Raw genomic sequence first — 27,509 nt, 5'->3', positions numbered from 1 at the left:
TCGAGAATAATTTGATCGAACCAATTTATGGTCGCGACCGCCCAAACGCACCTAATTCAGGCCCGTTGCGTCAGTCTGATATCTAAGGGCGCTTTGCCAACGAGAGAGGGCGCTTTGTTCCCTTAGAACTTGCAGGCTGCATCCGAATCTGTTGTTTACAACTAGGTTTAGATGTTATTACTCTGTTGGAAATACGCGGAGACACAAAGACAACAGAAATAGCTCTGGAGTCCGTTTCGGACACGGACTTGCAGTTGAATGGCATCCCTTCAACGCTGACTCCATCAACTGTTATTTTGCATGACACATGTTACTTTTCATGTTATAATCTACGCAGTACATTCGGAAGGGGATAGTCTGTCCCTGGTCTGTATCCAACGGAGGCAGGCACTTGTCCCACCTTTTCTGGTATTTCTCGGTGGAGGGCACTCTCGTTTGCTGCAATGGTTCTGGTGTGAATTTGATGAGCGACTTTGCCAATACGTTAACGACACGCATTCATGAGAATAACTTCTAAAATCCCCCCATCTTGCACCCAATGTATTGCCTTTCATGAAAAATATACGGTTGGTAACAAATGTCAATTGAAACACTGTCGAGAGGAAAGTTTGGGATTACAAGACTACTTCATCGTGCACGCGTGGACATGAAACACCCTAGGCCTACGGCTGAAGGGCTGTTTACATTGTTTGTGACACACTTAACAGTTGTTCGAAGAAGATCTACAGAAATGACTTTTGTTCCGGTTTCGAGACAGTCTCGGAAAATGTTTGGACATTGACGAATGAATCCGGGAAACTTATCAGATCTTCTGTCACGCCATCAAGATGTAATGTGCCCACCTTTCCCCGCCCATCCCGGATCTAAACCCAAATGCTCCTGAAATTATTAACTGAAACTAAAGATTTTCAGAAGCAAAGTGTTAATTTGTTACCTTGATCGCTGTGTTTATAAGATTGATTAGGGAGCTGATGGTGATTTGACGGCAATGTTAGATCAGCTATTCAGTAGATTGCAAACAAACTCTCGAGGGTCTATTGTCGATGTCAAGTGCGGCTGTGGAGTTTGCCTCTCTCTTTGAAATCATACTTGCGCAACTGGCTTCAGTTCACACAATGTGCCCGCCACCCGCACCGCTAACATGGAGCTCACCGTGAAGCTGACTCGAAGCCTGTGGGTCCTTCTGGTCGCTTGCCTGGTACGTCAAAGCGTGGCGTTCCTGCCGAACAACGCCGGCAACACCTTGCCCATCACCGACTACACCCTTACCGAAATCACGGTGCAGGGCATCGTGCGTGCCGTGGCCAAGTACTTCGAAGACACCAACCCTGATCGGTACAATCCTGGCGACCTTACGGGACTCAGTCCCCTCACTCCCTCGCGACTGTTTCGACAACATTATGGAGGTAAGGCAGATACAAAGGCTTGAAGCAGACCTGTCTTCTTAAAAAAAAATAGTAGGCCTAATTAGTTACGAAGAAATTATTTTTCAGGCTCGTCATCGAAGAGCTACTCTTTGAAAAGGTTTTAACTTTCAAAGAAAAACCTCTGTTTGGTTACTTTTGGAGGTAAACTAAAACAAACAACTGTTGGAGAACATCGCACTTTCAATTATGGCATTCTTTGTCATGATTTTGATTAGGCTACTACCTTTTATTTACTTTCGCAGCACCTTTTTTTGCATGCTTTGAAAAATACCACGCATGCGTGAAATCTGAGCATGTGACTGAAAAGGTAGGATGGACGATCTTGTAGAATCTGGTGAGGCCGGCTCTATTTTGCCGATCACTTTTAACATTATACTTTTCTCCAAGGACGATATTGGCAAGTGCAAAAAGCAAAATTATGGATGAGAAAATACAAAATGATTCCTCGTGTGTATTTAGTTTTCCTCTCACTGGTTTCAGCCAACTCGAAGCAGCATTTTAAACAGTGTAATCTAGAATATTCCCTTTTTGGATAGAGAAAAACGTTTTCTCTACCAAATTGTGGAGTAAGGGGTAACGGCTACGACAATGATCAACACTGGTGTCCTGCTAATGCAAACAAGGAATAGATTCCGGCCTCTCTTGGGGCCGGTTTCAAATTCCATTTGAAAAAAAGTGCAGTACTTTGCCTTATCACGTTTTGTTGATTTGTGTGGTTGGTTACCATTTTCAGCTTGGAATACAAACATCCATAGTAACCGCAAGGCACTTCCAAGCAGTGGCAATCTAACTGCCCCTGGACATCCACAGGAATTATGTCGTTGCATTGTGTGATCTTTAATCTAATCACGTCGATCGCAGCTATAGTATTACCATCTACCCGCAAGATATTCTGTGGTATAACTGCACTTTATCTACAACTGATTGAGCAATAATCGGAAAGGAGCTGGTAGTCGGGCTAAACCTTTCAACGGGAAACAAGTGCAGTTAATTAATTACGAAAATATGTATTTCTCCATCGTCAATATTGAAGGTTTTTGAAATAAAATCTTTGAAGTAAAACTCCATTCTAACAAGTTGTGGATCACCGTAGGCAAATAGGTTGGATTTTATTTTCATTTCGGCAACAAAAGAAACCCCAAACACATCAATATCATACATACGTAGAGAAGTTTGTTACAGCAATTAATGGGAACTGGCGTGTTAAGTTTGGTAAATTGCACATAGTCAAAAGTTTTATCAACAGGTGGGGGAAAAAAGGAGCACTGTGCTTCTGAACTCAATCTATTTCGGTACGTATATTTTGCTCCTTTCGCGCGAAGTGTTTAATATTTAACGAATTCCTGGTCAAGTATTAGAATTCGTTTGTGTGCTATTAGAAGTTACATTTCTAGAAGTGTTTAGTTGATTGGTTACATATTTGAATATTCATAATGGAATAAACGGCATTGTCATTGGAAACTACCGACTACTGTAGGAAACCCATAAACACCGGCGCTAAGGAAAACTTCCTTCTTGTGCTACGTTCCAGATCATAGAAACCTTATTTTTTTCTTTTACTGTTTGCTCACCATGCAACGCACTGTAAACATTTACGAGTAACAGGACATTTATTATCAAGGCGGTGTCATGGTTTGTGTAACTTTGTGTATTCTATTCAAATTGAGGGTATATTTTGCAATTTTAAATTACAGCAAATGAAAATGAATAGGCCTACTCATTTCCGAAGGGTCACTGTAAAAGACAGATTTTCAGCGAATAAGAATGCACGTTTTGTTATAATTGGCAAGGAATACGTTAATCCGAAATCCCAGTCAAGTATTTGTAACCTCCTTATTGAAACGTAATGCACATTCATTTATTTGAAGGATGCAAAACGAAGTCGAATGCTTGTAATTACAAAAATGAAGCCATGGTTCCACTTTTGCAATAACAGGCATTCGATTTAGATTTAGCGTAGATTTTGAAAACGACTTAGTCGTTTTCCAAATCTGCGCTAAATTGAAATTTTATTTTACAAATTACATCGCCAGTACGATGTGTTGAAGTAGCGGAGTTAATTGAAATAAACTGCTTCCTATTTGACAAGTAACTCCTGAACCAGTCTAAGGTGATTCCTTGTATGCCAAAGTGGTCCAATTTGTGGATAAGAATATCATGATGTACAGTATCAAACGCCTTAGACAGGTCCAGGAATACCCGAACAGAGAACTGTCTGTTTTCAATAGCATTTATAATTTGTTTAAGACACTAATAATCGCTAACTTTGTAGAACGATTTGCTCGAAACCCGAACCGAGGTTCTGATGATAGACCATGCTGGTTTATGAAATACATCAAGTGATTCTGTACTTTTTTGGGAAAATACCTTGGGTCTATAATTACTTATGTTATGTTTATCTCCGTTTTTTGAAAATAGGCACTATTTTTCCAACTTTTAATCCTTCAGGAAAATGCCCTGTGACCAAATGATTTGTTAATAAGACTAGCTAGAGGGGTTGATAGGGCATACCCAGATTCTTTAATAACACAAGTAGTTAAACCATCGTAACCTGAGGCTTTTCCATTTGCTTCGGTAATAGGAGCGAAAAATAAAGAATGAGCGAATCTTTCACCAAGAAAGTGGTCTAATGAACTGCCTGATTGAGGAAGTTCACTTGCTAGTTTCTTGCCAATGTTTGCAAGTTTGCAAGCTTACCTGAATTTATGGAGAGGGAATCTCGGTGAGCATCTTTAAAATGGGGCTTTTAAAAGCTACATGTACAAAATAATTTGATAGTTATGTCGTTATTGTACGACGCATTTGAACATCATTATTTGAAATGTGGACTTTACAGATGAATAGAATTATTATGATTATCACCACTCGCAGCTGCCTCAAAGCTCGAAACGCTGACAGCTAATAACAGTGTAAAGGCTACCAGGTCAAATATTTAAAAAACGTTTTAATTTATACAAAGACAGAGATAGGCTAAACTGATTTGGTTTTCCCCCAGTTTTGCTTTCCCCCATTGTTGTGACTGTGGTTAATTTTGACTGCCTTTTGTATAGATTGCGTCTACGCAACAAAATTCGAACGAGCCATCAGAGCCATAGTTGATGCCAATGTTGAGATCTCCGATAAGTACGCTCACAAGGCCATCTGGCACTTCAACGGTAACCAAGTCAATAAAGGTTCGTTTCAAAGACTTTCTTTCTATTTTTTATGATCTATTAAAAATATTGAATATACCGTAATTCTCAGAATTCACATCGAAAGGTTAAATAGGGCCTATTCTGTTTTGCCATGTGTCTATGAATTTGAAATTATCCTAAAACTCATGAAACGTGCCACAGTCGCAATCAGAGCTGCGATACATTTTCCGGCTGCGAAGTCGCGTCCAATACCTCTCAATCTCCCCCGCCCCCTAGGCAACAACAAGATGGTTAGCATTCGGAGAACCCTCCTTAACATGCTGCAACCGGGTAACGAGGACGCGCCCAACTACGACGTGGCCCGCCAGTTCAGCGGCCAATTCCTTCACATGGCGCAGAGCTTCTACTCCAACACCAACTGGGTCGAGCTGAACCGATGGCTCAACTCGCTGATCGGAGCGGACCAGAATGAAGTTATCACCTCAAGCGAACTAGGTAAGATAGTTTTGCTCAAGTGGAAAGTGAGGATTCTGTTAAAGGTCAGAGACGGTATTAGCTTCCTGTATTTTTTCATTAAATTCAATTTGATTTCTACTGATGGAAAACTTTGAGTTTACGATTTGGTAGATTGACGTTATGTGGAAGTTTAACAAAACTTTGATTTAGAACTTGTAAAACTTCAAATTTTTCAACATGCTTCCAAAATTCGGAAGCTCTGTAGGCCGTGTACGCCAGGAAGTCCCGATGCACAGACGATAGGACGCATATTAAGTTAACCATAGTCTAATCCGAAGTTTTGCCCGAATTCAGAAGCTGATTGTACGTTGCAAGAACATAGAGAAGGTCTGAGAGGGTCTAAAAGCACAAACAGAACAGCAGAAATTTAAAAACTATCGCATATTTGTTCGTCCTGTTTTCCAACATGCGTTTGCCTCTGGCGCTTTAAGAGAAGAACATTACAGAGAAAAGCCTTACCGACCAAATTCGAACGACTTTATCTTTTTTAATGATTAATATGGGTGAAACTAGCTTTTTGCCTGACCCCCCCCGAAAAGTTGGTAATATGCAGCCTTATAGACATGCCTAACGTGTCCTCGTTACTTTCCTTATGCTTTGCCAATTCACATCGAGGCTTCATTTGGCCGCTGTTGCTTCTTCCAATGTCACGGCCCTCCAAGGCTTTCTCCATAAAAGTTCTACACTTCAAAAACTTATGGTTCCCTTGACAGGACAAGAACACAACCAGTAGCGCTGTATAGATACCAAGCGTGTTAAATTTTAACCTTGCAGTTTTTGCTGAGCACATTCAGTATTGTGACGTAGCGTTTAGCACGAGGGGACACAATGACCTAACACTTTTTTTTTATCACAGAGCAACTGGAGGTGCAAGCACGGAGGTGTATATAAAACCTGGGGCCAATTTCATAGAGCTGTTTAAGCACAAAATTTGCTTAAGCGTGAAAATCCTTGCTTGACAAATCAGGTTACCAGCCAAAACTCCACGTGAAGTAAATTGTTTTGGAATGGTATTCACCTGTCTTTTGGTTAGCTTGACAATCACATATTTTGAGCTGGTAACCTTTGTTTATTAAGCACATTTTTTCGTGTTTAAGCAAATTTTGTGCTTAAACAGCTCTATGAAATTGGCCCCTGGACTTGCAACGCCTTTGTATGAAAAACGAAGCCAACCAGCGGCCATTTTACCGAGCCAAATACAAAAGCGTGGGTTGTTCCCTTCTATTGACGTCAGGAAGAACAAAGGCGGGCATTGCCAGGAAAGCTTTGTATTCGGCTCGGTAAAATGGCCGCGAGTGGATTCAATGACTCTATAAGCTGATTAAGGGAATTGCGAGTCCATATTTTATTATAAACGTCCGTGGTGCAAAGGCGATCACATGTCGCAATTTTAAACTGTCCTGCGCAATGCAAAGCCAGTCAACTACTACGACGAACTTAGATCTTACTAATGGGTCATTCTGTAAACTTGGAGTCCATTTTTTTCTTGTAATTTTCACGATTAATTTAGGAATGCAAATTTAATTGGCAAACAATTATAAATAGTTTGAAACCGATGACATTTCCATGTCAAATTATACAGGTGAGGTGCAGCAGGGACATGAAATTGTCACACTTTGGGATCCGGAATTTATAGATTGTTGACCCTTAATATCAATGACCCACTTAGCTCTCCAATAACCGAAGTGTTCGGGCTTTTGTTTGAAGTCTGTCTAAGTGGCGTCATCCCATCCTCGAGATACCGCATCCGTTTGAGAATGTGTGCACATTAGGGTGGTCCTTGTCATGGTTACCACCCAGAGCTGAACGCCCAGCAATCTTGGAGTATCCTGCATTCATAGCCGCACCTGCACGGTGGTGCTTCACATTACTCACATTGTGCTTGAACATTGCAAACAAAACATTTTTTGAGAGATTGCCACGTGTAGATTGTAACGGTTGCGACGGAGAAGCGATTGACAGAAACAACACAAAACAGTGACGAGTACATTAAGATAATCGGAGCATTCCACGTGTATTGGTTTCGTTGACGCATCATAAAATGTAGATAGAATCCAAACACAGGTGCGTTTCTCTCAAAAGGGGCGAGACCTTCTGCGAACTAGAAACAACTCCAACAACAAAGAAAGTAAAATATAAGACAAAAAGGCAAAAATAGACACCAGTTCAATTCAATTTAAGATTTGCTGTTTCGTCTGCAAGACAGTAACTGCGATTATTTACAGCATGCATGCAAATGTGTGGCAGTAAACCTGCAAATATATACGGCAAAGGAAACGGCAAAACGGACCTGAGTGAATAAAAAAGGTAGCCATTTTGAAGGAGACACAGGTGGGTGTCGAACCAGATGACCCCGGGGGGGGGTTATGACGCGTTCCTGTATATTACATTACATCTCGACAGGTTTCGTGCAAATAATTATCAGCATGAATAGTCTGGTATTGATTGACGGGGGCCTACGTTCACATCAATGGTATCTTGTGTCCACGAGCGACACGAATTCCTCCATCATCACAAATGCTCATTTATTTCAACCAAGGTGTGGACTAATAAGGGTAGATTAACACGATAAAAATAGAAGTGATATGATAGATGCGGGACTCGCATCTGCGTATTACCATAGATGCAACAAGTGGCGTTATCTACAGTTTTCATACGGTTTTCATACCTTCGGCCTGTTGTGATAAAATGAGGACTTTGAATACGGTGCATTGTCAACTGAGAGGATTTCCGAAAGTCACACCATATTATGCGATGAATTAGTTGGGTATTTCAAAAGGCAAAGTCATTCGAGAACAGAGCAGGCGTGGCAGTTGGCACTTGGCACGGCAGCGCAAATCGGGCTGGCCGTGCACACGTGTATTACTCTTCCCGAATGACCTCGGACGCTCTTCATTTTAGGCACGGAGCTCTTAAAATACTGAGGTCGCTCACTGAAGTGCATTGCTCTCACTGAGATGTCAAATCGTCGTCTTCCAGAGGGAAAGGTTAAATGTTAACCTTTCGCTCTATTGTGCGCAGGTGCAGTCCCTTCAAAAGACCATAATATAGTCATAACAACACATTTTGATCCACTGCCCTCAAACTACACTCATGTAATGAGCATGGTGTATTTACATGCATTGCAAATTATTAAAAGCTTTCATTGCAACCCTATGCTTTATCTCCCCTCGTTCTACGAATGGCAGAAAACAAAAACAAGCATACACACAAAGCAAAGATAAAACGGGGTTATGCATATATTTATTTTCAAGATGAATGCCACTACTCCTAGAACCATTTCAAGAAATAAATCTCACTCCAAGACAAATTTGGGTTGGGAACAATTTGGGTGTTTTAAAACAGCAAGATCATTCGGGAACAAAGCACGCACGCATGTCCGCGTAGGGCCGCGCTGTTTGGGCAGGCCTCGCACATTCGGAAGACTCACTCTTCCTTCGTGTACAATATAAAAGACCAGATATTCTCCCTAGTTGCATATGAAGTAATTGCTTTGTCTCAGTTACGCCTGGCCATGAATAGACCAATTTAGGAAGCCCTGCCCACAGTGCAGCCACTTAGCACGTGCTCTTTTCATGCGTGTTCCAGCCTCGCGCATTATAAGCGCATGCACGCATGTCGGACGTAAATCATTTAATGGATCGGTCTTTAGACTGAACTGACTTCATTTTCTCATTTCTTTGTTAAACTTTTTAGGGATGAATGGTTCCTGCTTACATGTATTTAGAAACTTTGTTCACGTCATTTTTATTCAGGTATAATTGCTCCGCTGTCTTGGCGGCAAAGCCCAGGAAGCGTGGACATGTGCCAGAATTGCCCGGGATCCACCTCACTGTGAGTTGTTGAACTGCGAAAAATTGTGATGATGGCACCAAGTACTAGTGTCTGCATACCGAACACGCTCACACAAAATAACAATAATTATTACATCCGCCAAAGAGGCTATGCTTTCCCCCCGTTTGTCTTTCTGCTTGCGACAGAATATCCAAAAGTTATAAACTAGAGTTTTTCTCATCAAATTTTGTGTAATGGAGGAATCATGACCCAAGGTTCTTGATAAGATGAAGTTAGGTTATGACGACGTCACCATTTGACTTTCTAATAAATTTTAAAATGTTTGATTTTACGCATGACGCATGACGCGTTAACAAAGACTGGATTGCCGTTCGGCCTTTTGCAGAGATATGCTCTTTTAAGCCTAGTGTTCATGTCAGAGTAAAGAGACGCATACAGCATCGCCGAACAGTCCCCGATAATGTGGAATCATTATGTAAACGATCTGGTCCTCGAGTTGGACCAAGAGAGGGAACTATTTTCTTAGCAAAGGAGACTCCTCTGGTCGGAACTGCACTCCACCAGTTCACAAACGACTATGAAATGCACGCGTTACGGTTACGTCGCTACCAGCAAAACGAACACTTCCGACCAACGCGACTCTTTCCAACCGATGAGAGGGCGCTTCTGCTCAAGGCGGATAAGGCGACTGACGCAAAATCTTACGCAGACAGTTGACAAAGTTGGACCATGTTCAGTTGTGTGCGTCGATTTGTTTGAGTAGGCCCATACAAACATGCACATTGGCGTGACTGCCATACATTGATGGCTCTCTTGCTTGAGTTCCCTTGTATTTTGCCAATTTTTCTTCTAACAACTAAGAAAATGCAGACGTTAAGTGACTAACTCAAGCCACAGCCTATCGCCATCAGCTGGATTCAACCCCCCCGACCCTCACGAACCTTGAAGAACTAGGCCACATGTGCCGTGCGTACTATTATATGAACGGCTCATGTATTTCTCAATTCTTATTTTCCTCCTGCACAGCCCTGGATTACAAGACTGCTCTGACAATCTTCGCCCATATGTCTACTACCTGACGAGTGGTTACAGAAGCGGACAGAACGTGAACAAACCAGGTAGAGTTACCATTTCAAGTGGCCCAACTTTGAAGTAAAATACACTGCACATTATGCCACTTCTCCTTGTGTTGTAGTGATCTATTGACAGCCTAAGACTTACAATTTTAATCGGGAAAGGGCTTGGTTCCAGCTAACAAACATGGTGATTCAACCTTTCAGATGCCATTTTTCAATGCTTCAAACATCGTGGTTCAACTGTCAAACACAGCAGAGTCAACTTGACACCCGTGATTCATTTTTCCAAGTTTAAGTTTTCGAGCGTCGTGGTTCAATTTTTCAGACGTTGTTGAATTTTTCAAACGTCGGTCAACTTTCACGCGTCAAGGTAAACAATTTTTTTAGGTCGGCCTGGTCGCTATTCAAGTCTGGAAGCTCTAGAGTTGATCGCGTTGACTTGCACAGATTTGAATTGGGACTGAGTTGACTTCAAACTTGGTAGACGACGTTCAAAGGTCGAAGCATAATACTCTCGAAAGTATTACCTGAACCGCGCAGCACTCAAAACGCTCGAAAGTTTCAGGTGGTAACTCTGAAATGGCAACACGACGTTGGAGAGTTCAGCCAAGACGTTCGCCTGTTTCGATATCCAACACTGTACAGTAGAGTTAAGAATTTTTTGTTCAGTTTATGAAAATAACTGATTTGGACTCCAATATCTGATTCAGCAGTACATCATGTTAGTGTTTCCACTGCATACATTTTTACAGACACAGTGTAACTTTTTGAAATCGCACTTTTTTGTGTTATAGGTGTTAGGGAAGGAAGGCCTTATTATGACTTTTTCGTGGGAGTCATAAGTTACCATAAGTGTCAGACACTGCCCAACGTTTGAAACTGGCGTCTTTTAGTGATCTTCAACAATGTGGACTTTTTTCATTAAGATTTCTGACAGATATTTTGACATTTACAAATGTTGAAATAACTTTTAGGTCTAAATGTATAACTTCCCATCGATACCTAACAGTGTCCTTTAGATTGATGGCTGCTGACGAGGTTTTGATTGTTTTGGTACACACTAGTTTGTTTATGCGCCCAAAGTCAAAGTGGTCATAAATAATTAACAGTCGTCAAACACGCGACACGAAGAAGAGAACTTCAAGAGGTTATCAAACAGATATTTCGTGCGAAGGTGGCAAGAGTTGCAGCGATAAATGTGATCGGCGCCACGTCACTCAAAGGAAAGCTATTTGTGGTTACTTTATCAATAGGCATCACGATACCCCTGAACATATTTGCACATGTATGCCCCAACTCAAGCTGAGAGAAAAATGGCGGAGTTCAAAAGTCCGTAACCCCTTGTACTTGCTTAAAGGAGTTTCCAAAATTAAACAAAAGATCAAATAAAGACGGGGGACAAACAGAAATTGTGCAACTCGGTCACCGGACGGCACTTTTTAAAGGACAAATAGTCAAGGTTAAAAATGCCTAATACAAACGTCGTCTGTGAAAGGACACACTTGAAATTTGTCGGACACCATTGTTACTCTCTAAGTGTTACCAAGTTGACAAAATGGTTGCTACGTATCGTGTAAAGAAAACAAAACTACAATGACGTCATTATTTATAGCTTTAAACCAGAAGTATAAAGTATGAGAGTTATTTGTCTGCTTATCAGCAAAGTGGAATTTAAAGTAGGCCTAAATGGCAAAATACGAGAAATGAAATTAATGACGTTGCTCTGCATTTTAAGAATAATCCCGTTGGGAACATGTTACTGCGCCTTTCCAAGCTCCCTCCGAGGACGCCATAGGGTCTCCTGTACCCAAAGTCCCTTCCTCTCCCACGGCGTTAAGGTGGCCAATCCCCGAAGTCTCAACTAGCCTCCCCTTCGCCACAGTATGTCTACCGTACCTGGGCCCCACTTCCCACCAACTCCGCAGTATCCTACACTTTGCCAACATCCGAGTCTGTCACCCCGAACCCAACAAGCTGCAATCTGTACTCGACACCCACAAGGACAAGCATCTAACCAACAGTCGCCCCGGTGTATACCACATTCTATGTGAACGTGACCAAGTATATATCGGAGAAACCGGCAGGAACCCCCCCCCAGGGTCCAAGAGCACCGTGCGTACGGCCGACGAGGAAAATACGACAAGTCGGCCATTGTCAAACACGCACACTCCTCGGACCACCACATCAAATAGGACAACGCAGAACGTATAGCCCTCATCCAGAACTGGATTCCGAGAAGAATCTGAGAAGCCATCGAGATTTCCGGCACAACACCGTCCCCCAAGACATCGGTTTCAAGCTCAGCGACATCTGGCCCCCACCGTAAACTAGTACCCAAGCCAACTCCCACCCCAGGCAGTAGGGTCACCTATAACTGAAACCCATACCACCCACCCAGGCGTTAGGGTCTCTTCTCTACCCGAAGCCACACCTACTCCCCCTTGGCATAAGGGTCCCCTATATCCGAACCAAAGGTTTCCCGCCAATTTTGCATCCCCGAACCACTACAGGATCCAACACCTTCATGCTCCGGTGCACGCGCAGCAAGCTATACAACCCGCGAATCCCGTTTCATGCTCCACCGCTCCCGGATAACCTTTATAACCCAGCTCTCCACTCGAATCTGGCACTCTGTCCTGAGGACGGCCAGAGCATCCTGGCCGAAACGTCGAGTTAACACGCACATGTTCCTCGAAGAACCACACCTGTTCCAAAAGCGAGATTGATTCCATGGTGTACCCGCAAGCCTGCATCTCACATAACTTCCACCGTGCAAATCTTACTTAATAAACCGTTATGAACGTGAATTTGACATTCATGGAGCATTCGGGACCAACACTGCCAAAGTTGGAATGCATTTATTCCAGTTTTGCTAATTCGCATTAGGATTATTTGCCGTAATTGTTACGTTTTCTTGTCTGCATTTGCAGACTCGTTCGTTGTAGTCAGTGGAAAGGTAAACAAGAAATGAAGTTGCAACAAAGTCATAACCAAATTCGCCATGGAAATTTTTCATTTCAGTACTAAGCATGCATTGTTCGTAAATTGTAAACGATAACATAATTTCTTTCCCAAAAATTGAACAGAGAAATAACACTCACTACAATTACCTGTTATTTCCACTTTCATCTTTGGAGTATATTCACGTATAGGGTCTACGATCGAACTATTTGTGGTAACAGAATTCATATTTTGAATGAAAAAATATCCTGTCGGTCTGTCTGCTTCTATGGTTGAACATGCTCATGAATTTCCTGTGTTGACGTCACAATTTGCAGTGACCCAAGGAAGCCCACGAAGGAACGTATGGTTCGCAGACTAATATTTTTGGGTCACTTCCAAAGGCAAACTGGGACCTAATCTTGTGCATTTATGCTAACCCCGACTTTCTTTAGCTGCCTCCCCGGGAAACATCTGGGGCAAATGCTCCCATGGTGGTCTCCACGACGCCTCGTGGACCGAGGTGGCAATCGGAGGCATCAACAAGGAGTCGTCGAACGAGCAACGATCTCCCCACTTCGATCTCCACGAGCAGGCGGCACTGACGGCCCTCCAAGCAACTGAGGACTTCTTCTATCGTTCTGGTAAGCAGTGGTGTAATTTGCAGTGAGGGGTGAAACCATGACACTGCCATTGGTGCCTCCCAGACATCCCCCATAAGATCGAGGTAGGACCATCTGACCAGCCACCGGCTCCGTTCGAAATGGGCCTAGCCTCGTTTGTTAACAGCGGTGGGTAGTCGGACAGGCTGGAATTTCTTTGGTATTATCAACATATTAGATATACTAGATATTTTTCCATTTTAGTCCTAGTTTTTCCATAATGTGAACCTCATTCAGGATGGTATAAACTGAAAGTATAATTGGCTCCTCAATCGATACTTACTGAAACCGCCGAAAATAATTCGGATTGTTGAAAAGTCATCCAAGTTACCCAAAGAATCAGTATTAGCACGGTAATCTGATCCTGCAATCTGTCCATCTATCTTCCCCAATACTATAACCCTTACTCATGTATTAATATTCATGTGATAGTAAACATTCATAAAAACCTCAGACAGTCTCCCTATTCAACAACGGGCAACTTGACCATTCATTAACATTTGATAATGCCCAGGTGATAATGCCACATGGATACGAGAGAGTTCAATCGATTCTTATTGGTCAAGTGTCTGTTCGCAACGCGCGCACCAAGTCCATATAAGGAGATTCTTTTGGACAGCTCACACAAGGAATATTCCATAAAAAGGACAGGGGTGTTTAGGAAAATGGATATAAAACTCTAGAATAAAATCATGAAGAATCCATTGCGTATTGACTTCTTTTGACTTTATGACTAAAAAGGTATTTATGCATGGGAATAAATATGTGGGAATAATGTGTTATGTAAAAATAACGGGAATAAGACCGGCCCAGGACAATGGACGTGACTAATGCTCTCGCCGCATTCCCTTATTAAAAGTGGTACTAAAAACTGGGGGAGGGGTTGATGTGGGGAACAGAGCCCTTGGGCTCATTAAATTCATGGCATGACAAGTTGATCGAGATGGAATATCCCTTTATGAATGCCAGCTTGGGCGCCCAAAGTGATTCTGATGTGGACGGGGAGTATAAAAAAGCAATCAATAAAAGAACTGCCAAAAGTGATGAAGGAAAAAAAAGCTACCCGACGCATAAATTAAGGGGTAGATATAAAGGGGTGGGAATCCCTGTCCAGACTTTTGAATTGATAAAACATATTACTGAACCTGGACCCAGTTCTCATTTAGAAAATGTCAAAATGAGCCCCCCCTGCAACAGTGTGACAGGCTTTTACAGAAACTGTGAACTTTCTTCCACCAGGTACTGGTCTCTACGGACTTATTGGCGAGAGGAAATTCCGCCGGCTGCTGAACTTGGATGTAGGGACGTCACTTACCTTCGTCATCGACGTGTCCGGAAGTATGTCAGATGACATCAAGGCTGTGAAAGAAGAGACCATCCGCATCGTCGAACTACACAAGGAGACCTGCTTAGCTGCTTCCAAGTATGTGGTTGCTCCCTTCAACGATCCCGGTGGGTATTCTCTGCACCAGGCAGAAAGTGGTGCCACATTCAGATGTATACACCTGCAATAGCCCTAGTTCTTGGAGTGTCTTCCAACGTGGATGCAGGGACTTCGCAATACTTGAGACATCGGAAACATTTAGAAATGATTACATTAAAAACAAACAAATGCAGAACAAAGAGCAAGCCCCTCTCCACTATGCTAGGTTTTACTTTTGTGTTTCATCAACTTACCATACATGTGGATCGGTCTTAACCTTTATTCGGAAACAAGTATTGTAATTATTATGCACAAGTCATTAGGCTACTTTCATACTCCATATAAACGTTCATTCCAAATAAGGTCAATCTTTTCTAAACTTTGGACAGAAGAGATCCTTGGCGGACACCCCCTGCTTCAGGCAGATCCACCTAAACTTCAGACCTCGTTAAATTTAGTGAGAAATGTTTTTCCCTTCTGTTATTTGGGTGTGAGGTACATGTACCTTCTTCACATGAAATACTCTGGGTTTTGAATTGGGTTAGTTCACTTAAAATGATCACAGCGGTTGTAAGCTTTATCCCTATAGTAATTGCAATGCCTGCTCATTTTATAGGCTATGGGCCGGCTCTGGTGAGCACAGATGCACAGAAATGCATCGAGTTCCTCGGCAATTTGACGGCCAAAGGAGGAGGTGACTGCCCTGAATTGGCCAACAGTGGGTTGGAACTTGGTGTCCAGAATAGGTGAGATGAAGCCTGTCACAGTGTTTGAGAAGGTTGCACATTCCTTGTCGAAAGAATTCCATACGCGGACGCCGCTTCACACCCTGTGCACCAACCCTATGAGACTGGTCTGAAAAATTCTAAGTGTTTTCTGAGTAGATACCTCAATAATTTCACTGCTAAATTAGACTTTTCAGGAAATGTCATTTCTTTCAGATGGCTAATAGGTAACTGCAGGGAAATATTGGTGGCGTCCAAACATGGAATAATTACCTCCAGCAAATCAGTTTGCTTAGTGGTACATCGCATCTCTTGGTCACTAAGCATGGAGTCCATCAGGTCATAGGTCCCTATTAAAGAGGAGTTTCCTTCCTCCTTGGTCGTGATTAGTGAGTGTGTTCCACGTTGATGAAGAGTCGATGAAGCCAGCATGGGCAGCATGCTGTAAAATCCACCCACAAATCAATAAGCTGTGTGGCTTGAATGCACTTGAAGATATGTCGATGTAACATTTGTAACCACACAACCCTTTGTAGACCATTTGTGCTACCATATCCATATTAGCTGGTTCATCCCTCAGAAATAATTATTTTAAATATTTTTGGTCTGAAGGTCTGAATTGCCAGGGATTCGGTGTGGAATCTCAATTGAGTCTTTGCTGTTACCATAGAAATGACCCTTCCATATTATGAAATATCCATAGGTAGGCCCTGGGGAGTCAGGTTGGCAAGATAGTTTTTTCCTCGCCTTCCACCTCTGGGGTCCCGGGTTCGATTCCCGGCCCGGTCCACATGTGGATTGGGTTTTCACTCCCTACCTGACTCCGTGGGTTTTACCCAGAATATTCCTCTGGGGTTTTCCTCCCACCTCTAAACCTGTAACTGCTTCTTACTGTCTCCCCTTTACTGATGTTGGTGAATTTGGGTCGTTTGGCGGCTGCCCGAGGCGCCCTTGTATGCCATTGGCTCAACCATGTTTAAATGTATTCATTGTTCCACGCTTAATGTCTTCATTGTACAGCGCATTTGAACATATCTATGAAATTTGCGCTTTATAAACGAATGAATTAAATTCAAATTTAACATGTAATACCTGTGGAAGTTAGTTACCTCTGGAACTATGAGGCTCCAAACCAGAGGCTCATTCAGAAGCAGAAATCAGGGGCCGTCTCAAAACTTTGAATATGCCTGTTCCTAATGGAATACTGCTTGCTGGAACAACGTGTCTTCCAGGTTTACATTTGCTCTATTATACCTACCAGTAACAACACAACAGGTCACCTTTCCTATTGTGGAATCTTAATTTTTCTGACAAGTAACAGCAAGTGTTCCCAACTTGAACAAGGAATACCCTCATCGGGACGTTCCTTTAGCGTTCTTTCTTTTGAGACACTGCGTTAGTGATCTGCCTCGCCTATAGGCATGACTCCAACCAAAGCCCATTTCCCTCGTATCTATGCAGCATCATCGGCGCCAATGTATACATGTTCACGGATGCCACGGATAAAGACAAGGAGAAGGTGCCGGATGTGCTGGCATTGATTGAGGAGAAAAAGGTCCACGTCAAGTTCCTCTTGACTGGCACTTGCAGTTCCAGCCGCCGCAAACGAGGTAATTGAAGTTTGAGTTCCAGGTTTTAGTACGTTTCTAGTGACAATGACAAAAAGGAACGATATTGAAGGACACTGGCATGAACAAGGCTTGGGCTTCCACCTAAGGCGTGACGTGCTAACACTACAGGCCCTTTGCCCATTTAGGGGACTAGGAAAGAGTTCCATACACGAACTGTGTTTGACGGTGTGTGCATTAACCCCATGAGAGAGCTTGGCCGACCACTGACCACCGAGCTCGCTGGGGTCGGCTGGCCGGTCTGAGTCAAGTGTAGCAGCGGGTACCGCTTTTCAAGATGTACTCTGCGTTGGGGGGGATTTATAAAGGCTAAACCCGTAATATAAATTGACATCTCCCCAACGCAAAGTACATCTTGAAAAAAGTGTTTTCTTAGTAAATGCTTCAATATTGTTCCTGCTAAATTTGACTTCTTGGGACATGTTATCATTTTTCTAATGACTAATAAACCGGTGCAAGGGAAAATTGTGATGTCTGCATACGGAACTCTTACCCCTATTTGGTCAGGTGCACGCTTTGTCATATGTGCACAGTGGGGCCCACAGGAATCGTGTGTATGCATGTGATGTGTCCTTAAGTTGTACACGTGTCCCTTGTTTGTAGTCCATGAAGTGGCATCTTCATTCTTGCAAAGATTTTTTGGTAGCACATTCTGTTCAATGAAAGAAGAACCTTCTTCCCAATCGTCTTGACATCTTGTGATTGGACAAGTACTTGCCTTGACACAGCTATATGTCGGCCAGTGTTGATGTTACTGGAGATGAACGATATCAAAATAGCACTTGTCTTATCCACCAATGTTTCTGCAGCGACTGATTGGTCAACATTGTCGCCATCCTACCAAATTATCGCTGAAGCTTCGGGTGGAGAGATTTACAGGACCGATAAAGATGGAATCCGTGACCTAGCACGAATCATGGAAGGTGACATTCGTGCCTCCCAGGTAGAGGAATTAAAGAAATGAAGACGGTAACAAATGTCTTGTTAAAATGAAATCATTATGGTGAATAACTCCAGTTGTTTTCTTTTTCAAGTGATTGGTGATCACGTGCTATCCTTTTAATTGCACTGAATAAACCAGTTCGGTATTTCGAACCGGCAAAGTCAGTTTGTTTCTAAGCCCATGCATAAAGGATCCCTGTCGATTTCTTAAGACCAAGTACAGTACGCTCACAACCGAAGCCAAACAAACCCAGTGAGACCAGACAGTAAAAGTGGGCAAATTTAGGATGAAAACAAAGTGAATAAAGTTTTTATCCTTGTACGTTTTTCAACAGCCTGCCCCTGTTTTTTTCACCTTGTCCATTTATGTGCATGCGTAAAAGGGTCCAAATAAAGCCCTCGAAATAAACCAGGGAACTGTGGTTGCAATTTATCCATAGGCCAAATAACACGCGTCGTCTTTTGACAGGTTTCAATAATCAAGAGATCTTCGCTGACCCTTGATGCCCTCAGCTTGGACATACCAGTCGATTCCACTGTACAAGAGGTCCTGGTGTCTGTAGTCGGAAGCTTGAGCAGCGACTCGGTGATCATCAGGCATCCGAATGGTGGGCCACTTTTTTTCTTTTTACACAGATCTTGATGAAATTCTCAGATTTCATCTTTGCCTCACCACGCTTTTGATTTAAACATTTTGCAAGGACTTTTTCAGGATCGTTTTAATCTTGAAAAATTATCTGTCACCTTGTTTGAAAAGTAGGTTTGATATCAAGTACAATGCTTCCAATGCCATTACAGATGTTACTTCTCAAGTCATAAGTTTATGGTAAAAATACGTGGGTGGTTTTGTCCTCAAATTGGTTATTTTCAGCCTTTTATACAAAATTTTAAATGTATAACAATGGATCGTTCAGGTCAATTCAGACTTAATTTTTCTAATTCAGTTGGTGTAGGGTTCATAACGAGGTATACACAAACTATCACACAAAATGTTTCACCGTTACCGAAAAATTCAACTTCAAAATGTGAAAATTGCTCCTGTTATTTCAAGTGTCATATACTAAATATATGCTATAATATACTGCTAAATACAAAAACATTGCAACACTCGATTATTGTAGTGGTTATTTAAAAGTTCTCTGCCCAACCAAAGGTGAATATGCTATGCATGGTGTCCTGGTAATGTGGTCATGTATTCTGGCTTAGCAAACAGTTTGTGTGCTTATTAATTTTTTTATCTGGCGATGCTTAAAGCAGTCTGAATTGTGATTCGTGCATTGTGTTTTGTAGGTACGGAAGGCACCCCGGATGAGTTAGGGGCAGACATCTTCACAAACTCTGCAGAACAGATCGTGTTCAGCATCAACGTCACGGAACCAGACACAAAGGGAAATTGGGTGGTAAAACTGCAGAACTTGAATCTGGCGACAGAGTACTACATCAAAGTGTCCGCCAACAGCGTGCTGGATTTCACATTTGACATCCTGGAGACAGACGAAACAGGGACTGCTTACCCCGTTGACGGGAAACCAGTCGCAGGTGAGTGCCTGGTAATATTTCAAAAAATGAATTGGTCTGAAAAAGGAAGTTGATCTTCGACTTGAAATCAAATAAACTATAAGTTTGTATGACACTTTACTGATGTGTGACATATTTCGCTTAATTGAAACACGTTTTAAGGGTTTGCGTGAGCAAGCAATTGATGCGAAGATTACCCCAATTCTTAGTTCATTTGGATGAATTTTAATACAGAGGGAAATAATTTGCTCCAAGCTGTGGGCAGTTGATAGTTTGACCAACACATACAAAACGCCGCACAAGCAAAAACACCAGCATTTTTGTAACTTCTTTTAAAAGGAGCTGAGGTGCTACTCACCGTCCAAGTCTCGGCTCCGGAAACTGTGTCCTCAGTCAGCGAGATAAAACTGTACAATGCTATGGGAAACGAAACATTGGTAACCGCAAGTGCTACGCCTGTGGAGGGCAGGACAGAGGGGTTATTCATGGCGAGTCTTACTCTTCCAAACGAGGTTGGTTGTCATTTCGAGCTTTTATCGCAATAATCCGTACGATTTTACCAGTTTTACTGGAATCAGTTCCCCACTATACCAAACCATTATTTCTACTCAAAACACTTCATAAAAAAATAGACTTGTAAGGTAGGGTACTCTTTCCATAAGTTTAAAAAAGCATGAAATATATCTACAGGTGGATTGCATCCTTCCGAGTTTTTTTTTATTATTGTGCAGGAAAGCAAAGCATAGATCCCAGACAATTTAAAATGACGGAGAAATCATCTTCAGTCTTCACTAATGTGTCCATCCAGAACCAAATCCAACTCGAGTTTTCCTTGCTTTAAATCATAGAGGGCAAGACGTTTTTCCAGAACTTTGGATTCCAAATTACATGCATGACAATATTACAATCACAACCATTTCCCTCCTAAGACCACAGAGACAACACACCAGTCGCTTGTTTGCTTTTCTTTCAGTATTGGCATGTTATGATTGTATTTCTTTCAGCCGTTCTTTGTCAGCATCGTTGGGGAGGACACCCAGGGCATGGAGTTCCTGCGGACACAGCCATCAGAGATCAAAGTCGTGGAATTCAAGCTGGAGGAAATTTCGGGCTCCAACACCGTAGGTGAGTACCCTCTGAGAAGAGCAGCTCCTGCTCTAGCTTGCCGAGTTTCATGCTAAAATTCTCAAACAAGCAACTGGACCTCCATTCCTTTTTTTTAGAGATCAAAATTGTGTCTTCAATTTAAAATTAAAAGTGCCAGTGGGAACAGAATCTGCCCCCTGCGACATTTCCTCTGATATCATAATACACTTTCCCCCTCGTCATGCCTTCAGAGTGTTTCCAGTAATGTCAATTAATGACATTTTGACCCTGACTTTGCAAAGATGGGCCATACATAATCTTGTATAACACCCAAAAAGCTTTAAAAAGTCTAAGTCACTCCATCCTGTGACAATTCACAATTTGCACCTTTTGTTGACAAAAACTATCATTATCTTTGAAACCGTTGGCAAAAGAGGCCACAATCTTTCGCAGATGCCAGATTTTCAGATAAATTTTTTTGGGGGCGGGGGGTTTCCTCACCTGCATGGTCAAGTGATGCCCATGCCTGCGCAGTAAGTAAATGCAGTAAATGAAACATTGATGGTCACTCGCAGACAATCTCGTACCTGGAGGTAATGGCAGTTTCTCCTTCCGAGTAACCAACAGCGGCCCAGATGACACCCTGACCATGACTGTGTCGGTCCTCGAAACGGCTGTCAACTCTTCGAGAAGCGCCCTGAGAGCTGTCTCAGGCCCAGTAGTCACTGCTGCTGTGGAACCGGCCAGCATGGTGCTGGCTACTGGGGAGAAGGGCGAAGGGGTGTTGACTGTGACTGCTGCTGAAGATGCACCTGCCGGCACGTCGGTGTAGGTTTGCTGTGCGCCTTGAGATGAAGAGTACCCTTGAGGCAGGATGGTGGAAGGTTTTTCGTCTGGGCTCAGATCTGTGTACAGATCTGACCCAAAGGCAAAAATCGTACAATCAAACAGAAGTTGGTCATGGGTATTTAGTGCGTCCCGGGCCAAACGTGGGTTATAAATCTGTGCTCGCACGTGATGAGCTCCCCCCACGGGACTGTCTTTGCTATTTAAAAACACGTGAGCGCACGCGACCAGTTTATGCGGGAATGTATGGTCTCTACTCGTCAGACACCCAGATGAAACAATGCCTGCCAACCTGTCTCTTTTTGCCAGCGATCGCGCGATGGAATGCTTCAAGTCACAGCAGATGGGCTTGTTATTCTTCGTGTAGACCCGTGAACAAAAGAGGTCCATATAGTGGAGATAGCGAGGACACTGTGTCCAGGTCTCTACGCAAAGTTTTGCCTTCCTGAAAAACAGACTTAGAGACATTAAAGAGTCGGGGATTCAGTCACATAAGGAAGAGAAACTTCCTTGAGTATTTACACCCATTTTTTTTCAACTAGATGTCCTCACTAGGAGTGTAATGCCAGCATACCGGTACGTGAACAGGCGCAGGTGTTTTCGCTCCATTAAAATGAGAGTCTGTCATTGTCAGCTCAATATCATTTGTCACTTGTATAGACGGACTGAAATCTAAAAGAAAAAGGAAGTGGATAGAATAAGGTGCTCCGTTGACATACACATTTTTTGCTTATTTTTCGCTTATTTTCGCTTATTTTTGGAGACAGCTAGGTCAGCCAAAAGCTTCAAATGACCGTAACAACAAAGCAATACCTTAGGCTGAGTTCAAACTCAACATTTGCACTGATAAAAAGTGTCTTTACATGCATGTCAGGTTTGAAAAAAAATCTGGCTTGGAACGGGCAAGTATTTTTTGGTGGGGGCAGCATCCACTGTAGACCCAGGCTGTGAGATACTCCGAAAGGAGGGTTAAAAAATTGTAAAGGTGTTGAATACGCCCAAGCATTATTTAAGGCCCCTTTATTGTGAAGAACTTTGTTTTGGCTACTTTTTTACAAATGAAAAGAATGACTTTGAGCAAAATCTACATGCATTTCTCCATGTTTGTCTCTTCAGCAAAGTGACATTATCTATCGCGAGTTCGCTGTCTTCGTCACTGAATTTCCTGTCGATCGACGCCACGGTCTTTGCAGTTGAGAATGATACAGATGTAAGTGAAGTCATCACTGTGGGTTTAGGTTCGGTTCCGCCATGAGATAAAATCTCTCGTGAGCACTGGTGAGATTCCAACCAGCCATTGAACTTTTTGGATTGTTGGCGAGGCACTTTGTAGAACTGGGGAAGTTCACACTGCCCTTCTTCTTTCAGAACCTCACTAACTTACTAAACCTTCCCCATGAAACCTTGGATTTCCATTAGCTGATTCAGGGAGACACCTTGCTGTTTTCCCTTCTTTTTTGGGGGTCTCATCTGGTTGAATGTGTAAACTCAAAAGACAAACTCCATCTCTTAAGTATGCCTGCCCAAGGCGAGTGCTTGCGGTAACACCATTATAATATACGAAATATCTCTTTTGTGAGTGTGTGTGGCTTTGAAAGGAGCTAGTTCTACTCAATGTATTGCACAGGAGGTTCTGTCAATCTTCCATGTTTTATCATTTGACAATGCTGCGTAAACCCAAAAAGGGTCTGGTGCTGGGTGCGCGGCCGCATGACGTTCAAGTGTCGGTCCAGTCTCTCTCTCTTTGTCACTGGTTAGGGCACACTTGTCCACAATTATCTAGTGAAGAGTATTATGGATAACAGCACTCATTGGTCTCATAGCCAGGGGAGTGGTTGAAAGTTTGCAGAGTCGTAGAATGCAACAGGATGGAGATTTCTGCGCAAAATCAGGATGCAGAATTAGAATGGCAAATGAACTGTAACTGCAAAAAAGGGGGCAAATGTTGAAGATAAAGATTATCGAATATGATTTTACAATCATATTCCTAAATAGGCTATTGTTTTAATAAGGTGTTTATATGCTTATTTTGTAATTTAACCACGGAGAGGGTGGAAATTGTCTGGCTATATCACCTTGCCTTGCACTTAGAAATGACTTTACAAAATCTTTCAGGAAAATCCTGATGAGAGTGACAGCACCCCACCCACCTGTGAGATCCTGAGTTCCGGGGGTGGCTGCACGGCCCAACAGATGAGCAGCGACTGCAACAAGCATGAATGGTGGGTGCGTGCCCGTGCTGTGGATAATAACATCGTGACTGAGGTTGTGTTGGACCCTGAGGTTGAAGTTGGCGGCACGGGCAAGCAGTCGCTCGTCTACGAGTCCTTTTTTCCGACCAATGTGACCTTCAAGTACTCGTAAGTTGAGAGAGACCTGAGCACATCTCTAGGAATTATTGGGCTGCAGGTTTCTAGGTTGATGAGCAGTCCTTAGTAAGTTCAGAACCCTCGTAACAAACCTATGCATGTTATTGGTATCACAATAACACGTTTTCATTCCAAAAGCTGTTTAAATAGCAAATAAGTTAAAATTTCCTGGCATTGTATGATACAGTGCAAGAGTGATTACCTATAGGAAAGGGCTGTAAATTTAGAAAAAGAAATAAAACAACATTGCAACATTGACTGTGTTTAGTTAAGGTGTATGGCATCATGCATGTCAAATAACAAGGTAATAGTAGACTTGTATTGATTCTTCTGAAAAAAGGAAGCTTAACCATTATGACAGACTTGATTTTAGTGGTTTGGGGAGATTGTGCGTATTTTGTGGAAAATTCCACCGTTGATGTAAGGGTCGGATTTATAGGCCTATTAAAACAGGGTTTCTGGACTCTGGACTTTGCCTGAATCAAACATGCTTCTCATACCGTCTCTTAATGAAAAGACGCACCCAAAGAGTAGGCCTATCATCGGCAGGAAAAAAAATAATATCAAACATCTAGCCAGAAGGTAGAGCCTTTTGCAGTGTTGTTTCTGTAGTGATTTGTGCATTCCATTTGCATCTTCACCTTGAAGTGCGTCCTGCTGTTGTCCAATCATGAAGTTCACTGTACGTGATGGGGCCAGCAACGAAGCCTCATGTGGGAAGGACCACTACACCGCGCTGTCCGGTCAAGTGGAGAAACCAGATTGTAATGGACCGGTAAGTCCTGCTTTGCATTTTACTGCAGCAAAATAGGGCCTATGCAACTTCGACATCTGAAATGCTCATCTTTATTACACTTTATCTGTTGATTGGTCAACGCTAGGTGGTTGGTCGCAGGGTTGAGTTTTTGGTCAACTCGTCTAAAAGAGCCATTGATCAGCACAAAAAAGTAGCCTATAAAATTCTAAAGGTACCATCCCCATTCATTCATAGTTTGTAAAGAATGAGTAAGTGGAGTTTGGCCGTGCTGTGCAGTTAGCTTCAGGTTAGTCTGGATTTTTAACTTCACCGATTGTCCACGCAGGTACTCTCTGACACTGGCTTAAGCATAGGGGCGATTGTCGGCATAGCTGTTGGCTCCGTGGCAGCAGTGGTCATCGTGGGAGCCGTGGTCTTCTTCGTGGCAAAGCACACCTTTGGCGCGAGCGGAAAGGCCAGCAGATCTGTCACCCCACTGTGCTACCCCTCAACTGACAACGAACCACTCTCCTACAAAAACCCTATGCCCGCCATCCACGAGAGCCAGAATTATTACAATAAACAATAAGTGCAAGGAGGGACTGCAGAATGTTCAAGTGCCGTGGGCCAGTGATTGGTTGAACACTTGGCAACATGCAAGTTCTTGTTTTTCAACTGTGCTTGCATGGTACAAGTGAAATTACAGAAAAATGCTTGTTTTGAAGTAAGAACAAATATGTTTACCGTGTACATGTACCAGTCAAAAACTGACTATAATGCACTTACAAATTAAATGCAACCTTGTGAAAGAATTAAACTTATTTTGATGCCAAGCAAATTTTTTAAGTGTCTTGTTTGTAGTGATATTGTAGTTTTTCGTTGCATTCAGTGTATGCATGTGCATAGATTCTTGTAGATTTATCCAAAAAAGAAGAAATACATATATCACTATTTTGTTAAATTATTTTTAAAGATTTTTATTTGCTTTGTGTGCATACCTGACAGTCATTTAGGATGTAATTATGCTATTCACTAATCAATAAGTTTATGAACAGTCTAGGCCTAAGTGTTTAAAATTGGAAACTGTAGGAAATGTATTATGAAATGAGGTGTTCAATTCAAAAGCGCTCTACGCTCACTGTAGAATAAAAATAGCATCATTTGGTGAGGCAAGTTCTTTCTTGGTCGTTTGAATTTATCTCAATTTAAAATTCTTAAATTCTTGTCTGTGCTTTTTGAGTGTGACAACATGGAAAATAAGTTTAACAATGGATTGCTGGTTTTTCAGCACAATATATGAAGTGTTAATCTTTCCAGTAGGCACAGGATAAGATTAAAGGCCGGTTCATACTCGGTGGGAAATCTAGCAACGTCAGATCAAAATATTTGTATTGCGAGTCCGCAAAAGTTTGACGCATTTCAGCTCGGGCGAACTTTCGCTGCAAATTTTTCGTGACGTCAAATTCGCTTCGCTTTCGCATTCGCCTGAAGTATGAACCGGCCTTAAGGTTGCACCCGCTTAATCTTGACCTTTGCCCTTTGAAAATAGAGGGGGCGCGCTGACTATAGACGTAGCTGTAGCTCTGGAAGGCCGATTGGGACACGGTCTAAGTCGGCTTTTCTTCACATTTGTAATAAACTTTTCAATGATTTCAGTATTTTCAGTGTTTTCTGTTGTTACCCAGATATTGCTGTCCCTGAAATCATAGTTGTGAATACATAAATTAAGTTGCATTTAATTTCAATTAAATAAATTTAATTGAGTGTGGAATATACAACCCGAATTCGGTTCATTTGATTTCATTCACAGAAACTCCTTTGAGTCAGTACTGTGTAAATTGGGTATAATTTAAGTTTAATTATAAATTCCAACTTCATTTTGAAGGGCATGCTCAGTCAGCGTCCTTTGAGAAGTTTCAGAGATCACAAGACTAACTCGTTACATTTCAAGTTCATCTCCATGACACCGTTTTGCTTCCATGCTTTCCATCAAAAGCAAATCGATTTTTCACCCCGACAGGGCAATGGGAAGCATGTTTTTTTCATTACACAACTGCCTGCGATACACTATTTACTTTCCTCCAGGATTCCCCGGTTTAATGTTTGGAAAACATCCCCTAGAGCCACCAATGTAGGCTTTATTCAAGTTGAGTTTCCCAAGCGTGTTGCGTCAAGAATTATTACCACTGGGAAAACAAAATCGTAAATATACATAAATACGGATGACATTTGCCCGCACCATAGTCAGTGGCGTAGTCATGGGGGGGACACGTGCCCCCACAAATTCCCAGTGCCCCCCCCGGGCACCCCACTGAAAAAAAAATCGGATGATTGGATATTGAACGAGGCTATCAAAAACTTGCACCCAAAACCACACCACTGAAAGCTGGTGCCCTCATGAGATGCTCGTGTCCCCTTTGTGCCCCCCAGTAAAATCCTCGCTACGCCACTGGCATAAAGAACAGTCCAATGAGGCGGTCTCGTACGCAGATGAACATTTACGATTAAAATTTTATGGAAGTCTGTCGATAAAAGCCGAAATAAAAACAGATCAAAATATTTTACACACTGTTTTGATTTATTAGATCAACTTAATATTAAAGCAATAATGTACTTTTACAAATTTATTCTAATATTTTACTTGACCGTTGCTGACAACAACTGTGTTATGTCAAATCAACGGAAC

The 27,509-nt window shown here is 42.3% G+C and overlaps 1 protein-coding gene across 2 annotated transcripts; it reads left to right on the top strand.

The window, feature by feature from the left end:
- Window positions 1–968: 968 nt before the first annotated feature.
- On the top strand, window positions 969–26,601 carry LOC110989040 (von Willebrand factor A domain-containing protein 7-like). 2 transcript variants are annotated; one of them, XM_087143374.1, is made up of 19 exons: window positions 969–1,406; window positions 4,478–4,600; window positions 4,838–5,056; window positions 8,833–8,911; window positions 9,899–9,990; window positions 13,344–13,529; window positions 14,787–15,002; window positions 15,590–15,719; window positions 17,160–17,308; window positions 18,136–18,269; window positions 18,738–18,876; window positions 19,559–19,807; window positions 20,126–20,298; window positions 20,791–20,911; window positions 21,448–21,700; window positions 22,835–22,928; window positions 23,834–24,078; window positions 24,736–24,862; window positions 25,170–26,601. In XM_087143374.1, the coding sequence occupies exons 1-19, from the start codon at window positions 1,142–1,144 to the stop codon at window positions 25,410–25,412; spliced, it is 3,237 nt and encodes a 1,078-aa protein (XP_086999500.1). In that variant the 5' UTR covers window positions 969–1,141; the 3' UTR covers window positions 25,413–26,601. The 2 variants fall into 2 exon arrangements, with proteins under 2 accessions (XP_086999500.1, XP_022108814.2); XM_022253122.2 differs by having other exon boundaries at window positions 972–1,406; window positions 13,344–13,532; window positions 14,790–15,002.
- The last annotated feature ends 908 nt before the right edge of the window (window positions 26,602–27,509 follow it).

This window comes from Acanthaster planci, linkage group LG11 (genome assembly GCF_054643075.1).
Source record: "Acanthaster planci isolate LZ-2023a linkage group LG11, COTS_SCS, whole genome shotgun sequence".
Taxonomy (NCBI): Eukaryota; Metazoa; Echinodermata; class Asteroidea; order Valvatida; family Acanthasteridae; genus Acanthaster; species Acanthaster planci.
The sequence above is the reverse complement of the archived record's forward strand: the minus strand, read 5'-3'. Positions and strand labels throughout refer to the sequence as shown.

Excerpts from the sequence above, each read along its gene's own strand:
- LOC110989040 (XM_087143374.1), top strand. The coding sequence starts at position 1,142 with ATGGAGCTCACCGTGAAGCTGACTCGAAGCCTGTGGGTCCTTCTGGTC. Across the intron at positions 18,877-19,558 it reads GATCATCAGGCATCCGAATG|GTACGGAAGGCACCCCGGAT; the intron begins GTGGGCCACTTT and ends TGTGTTTTGTAG. Across the intron at positions 24,863-25,169 it reads AACCAGATTGTAATGGACCG|GTACTCTCTGACACTGGCTT; the intron begins GTAAGTCCTGCT and ends TTGTCCACGCAG.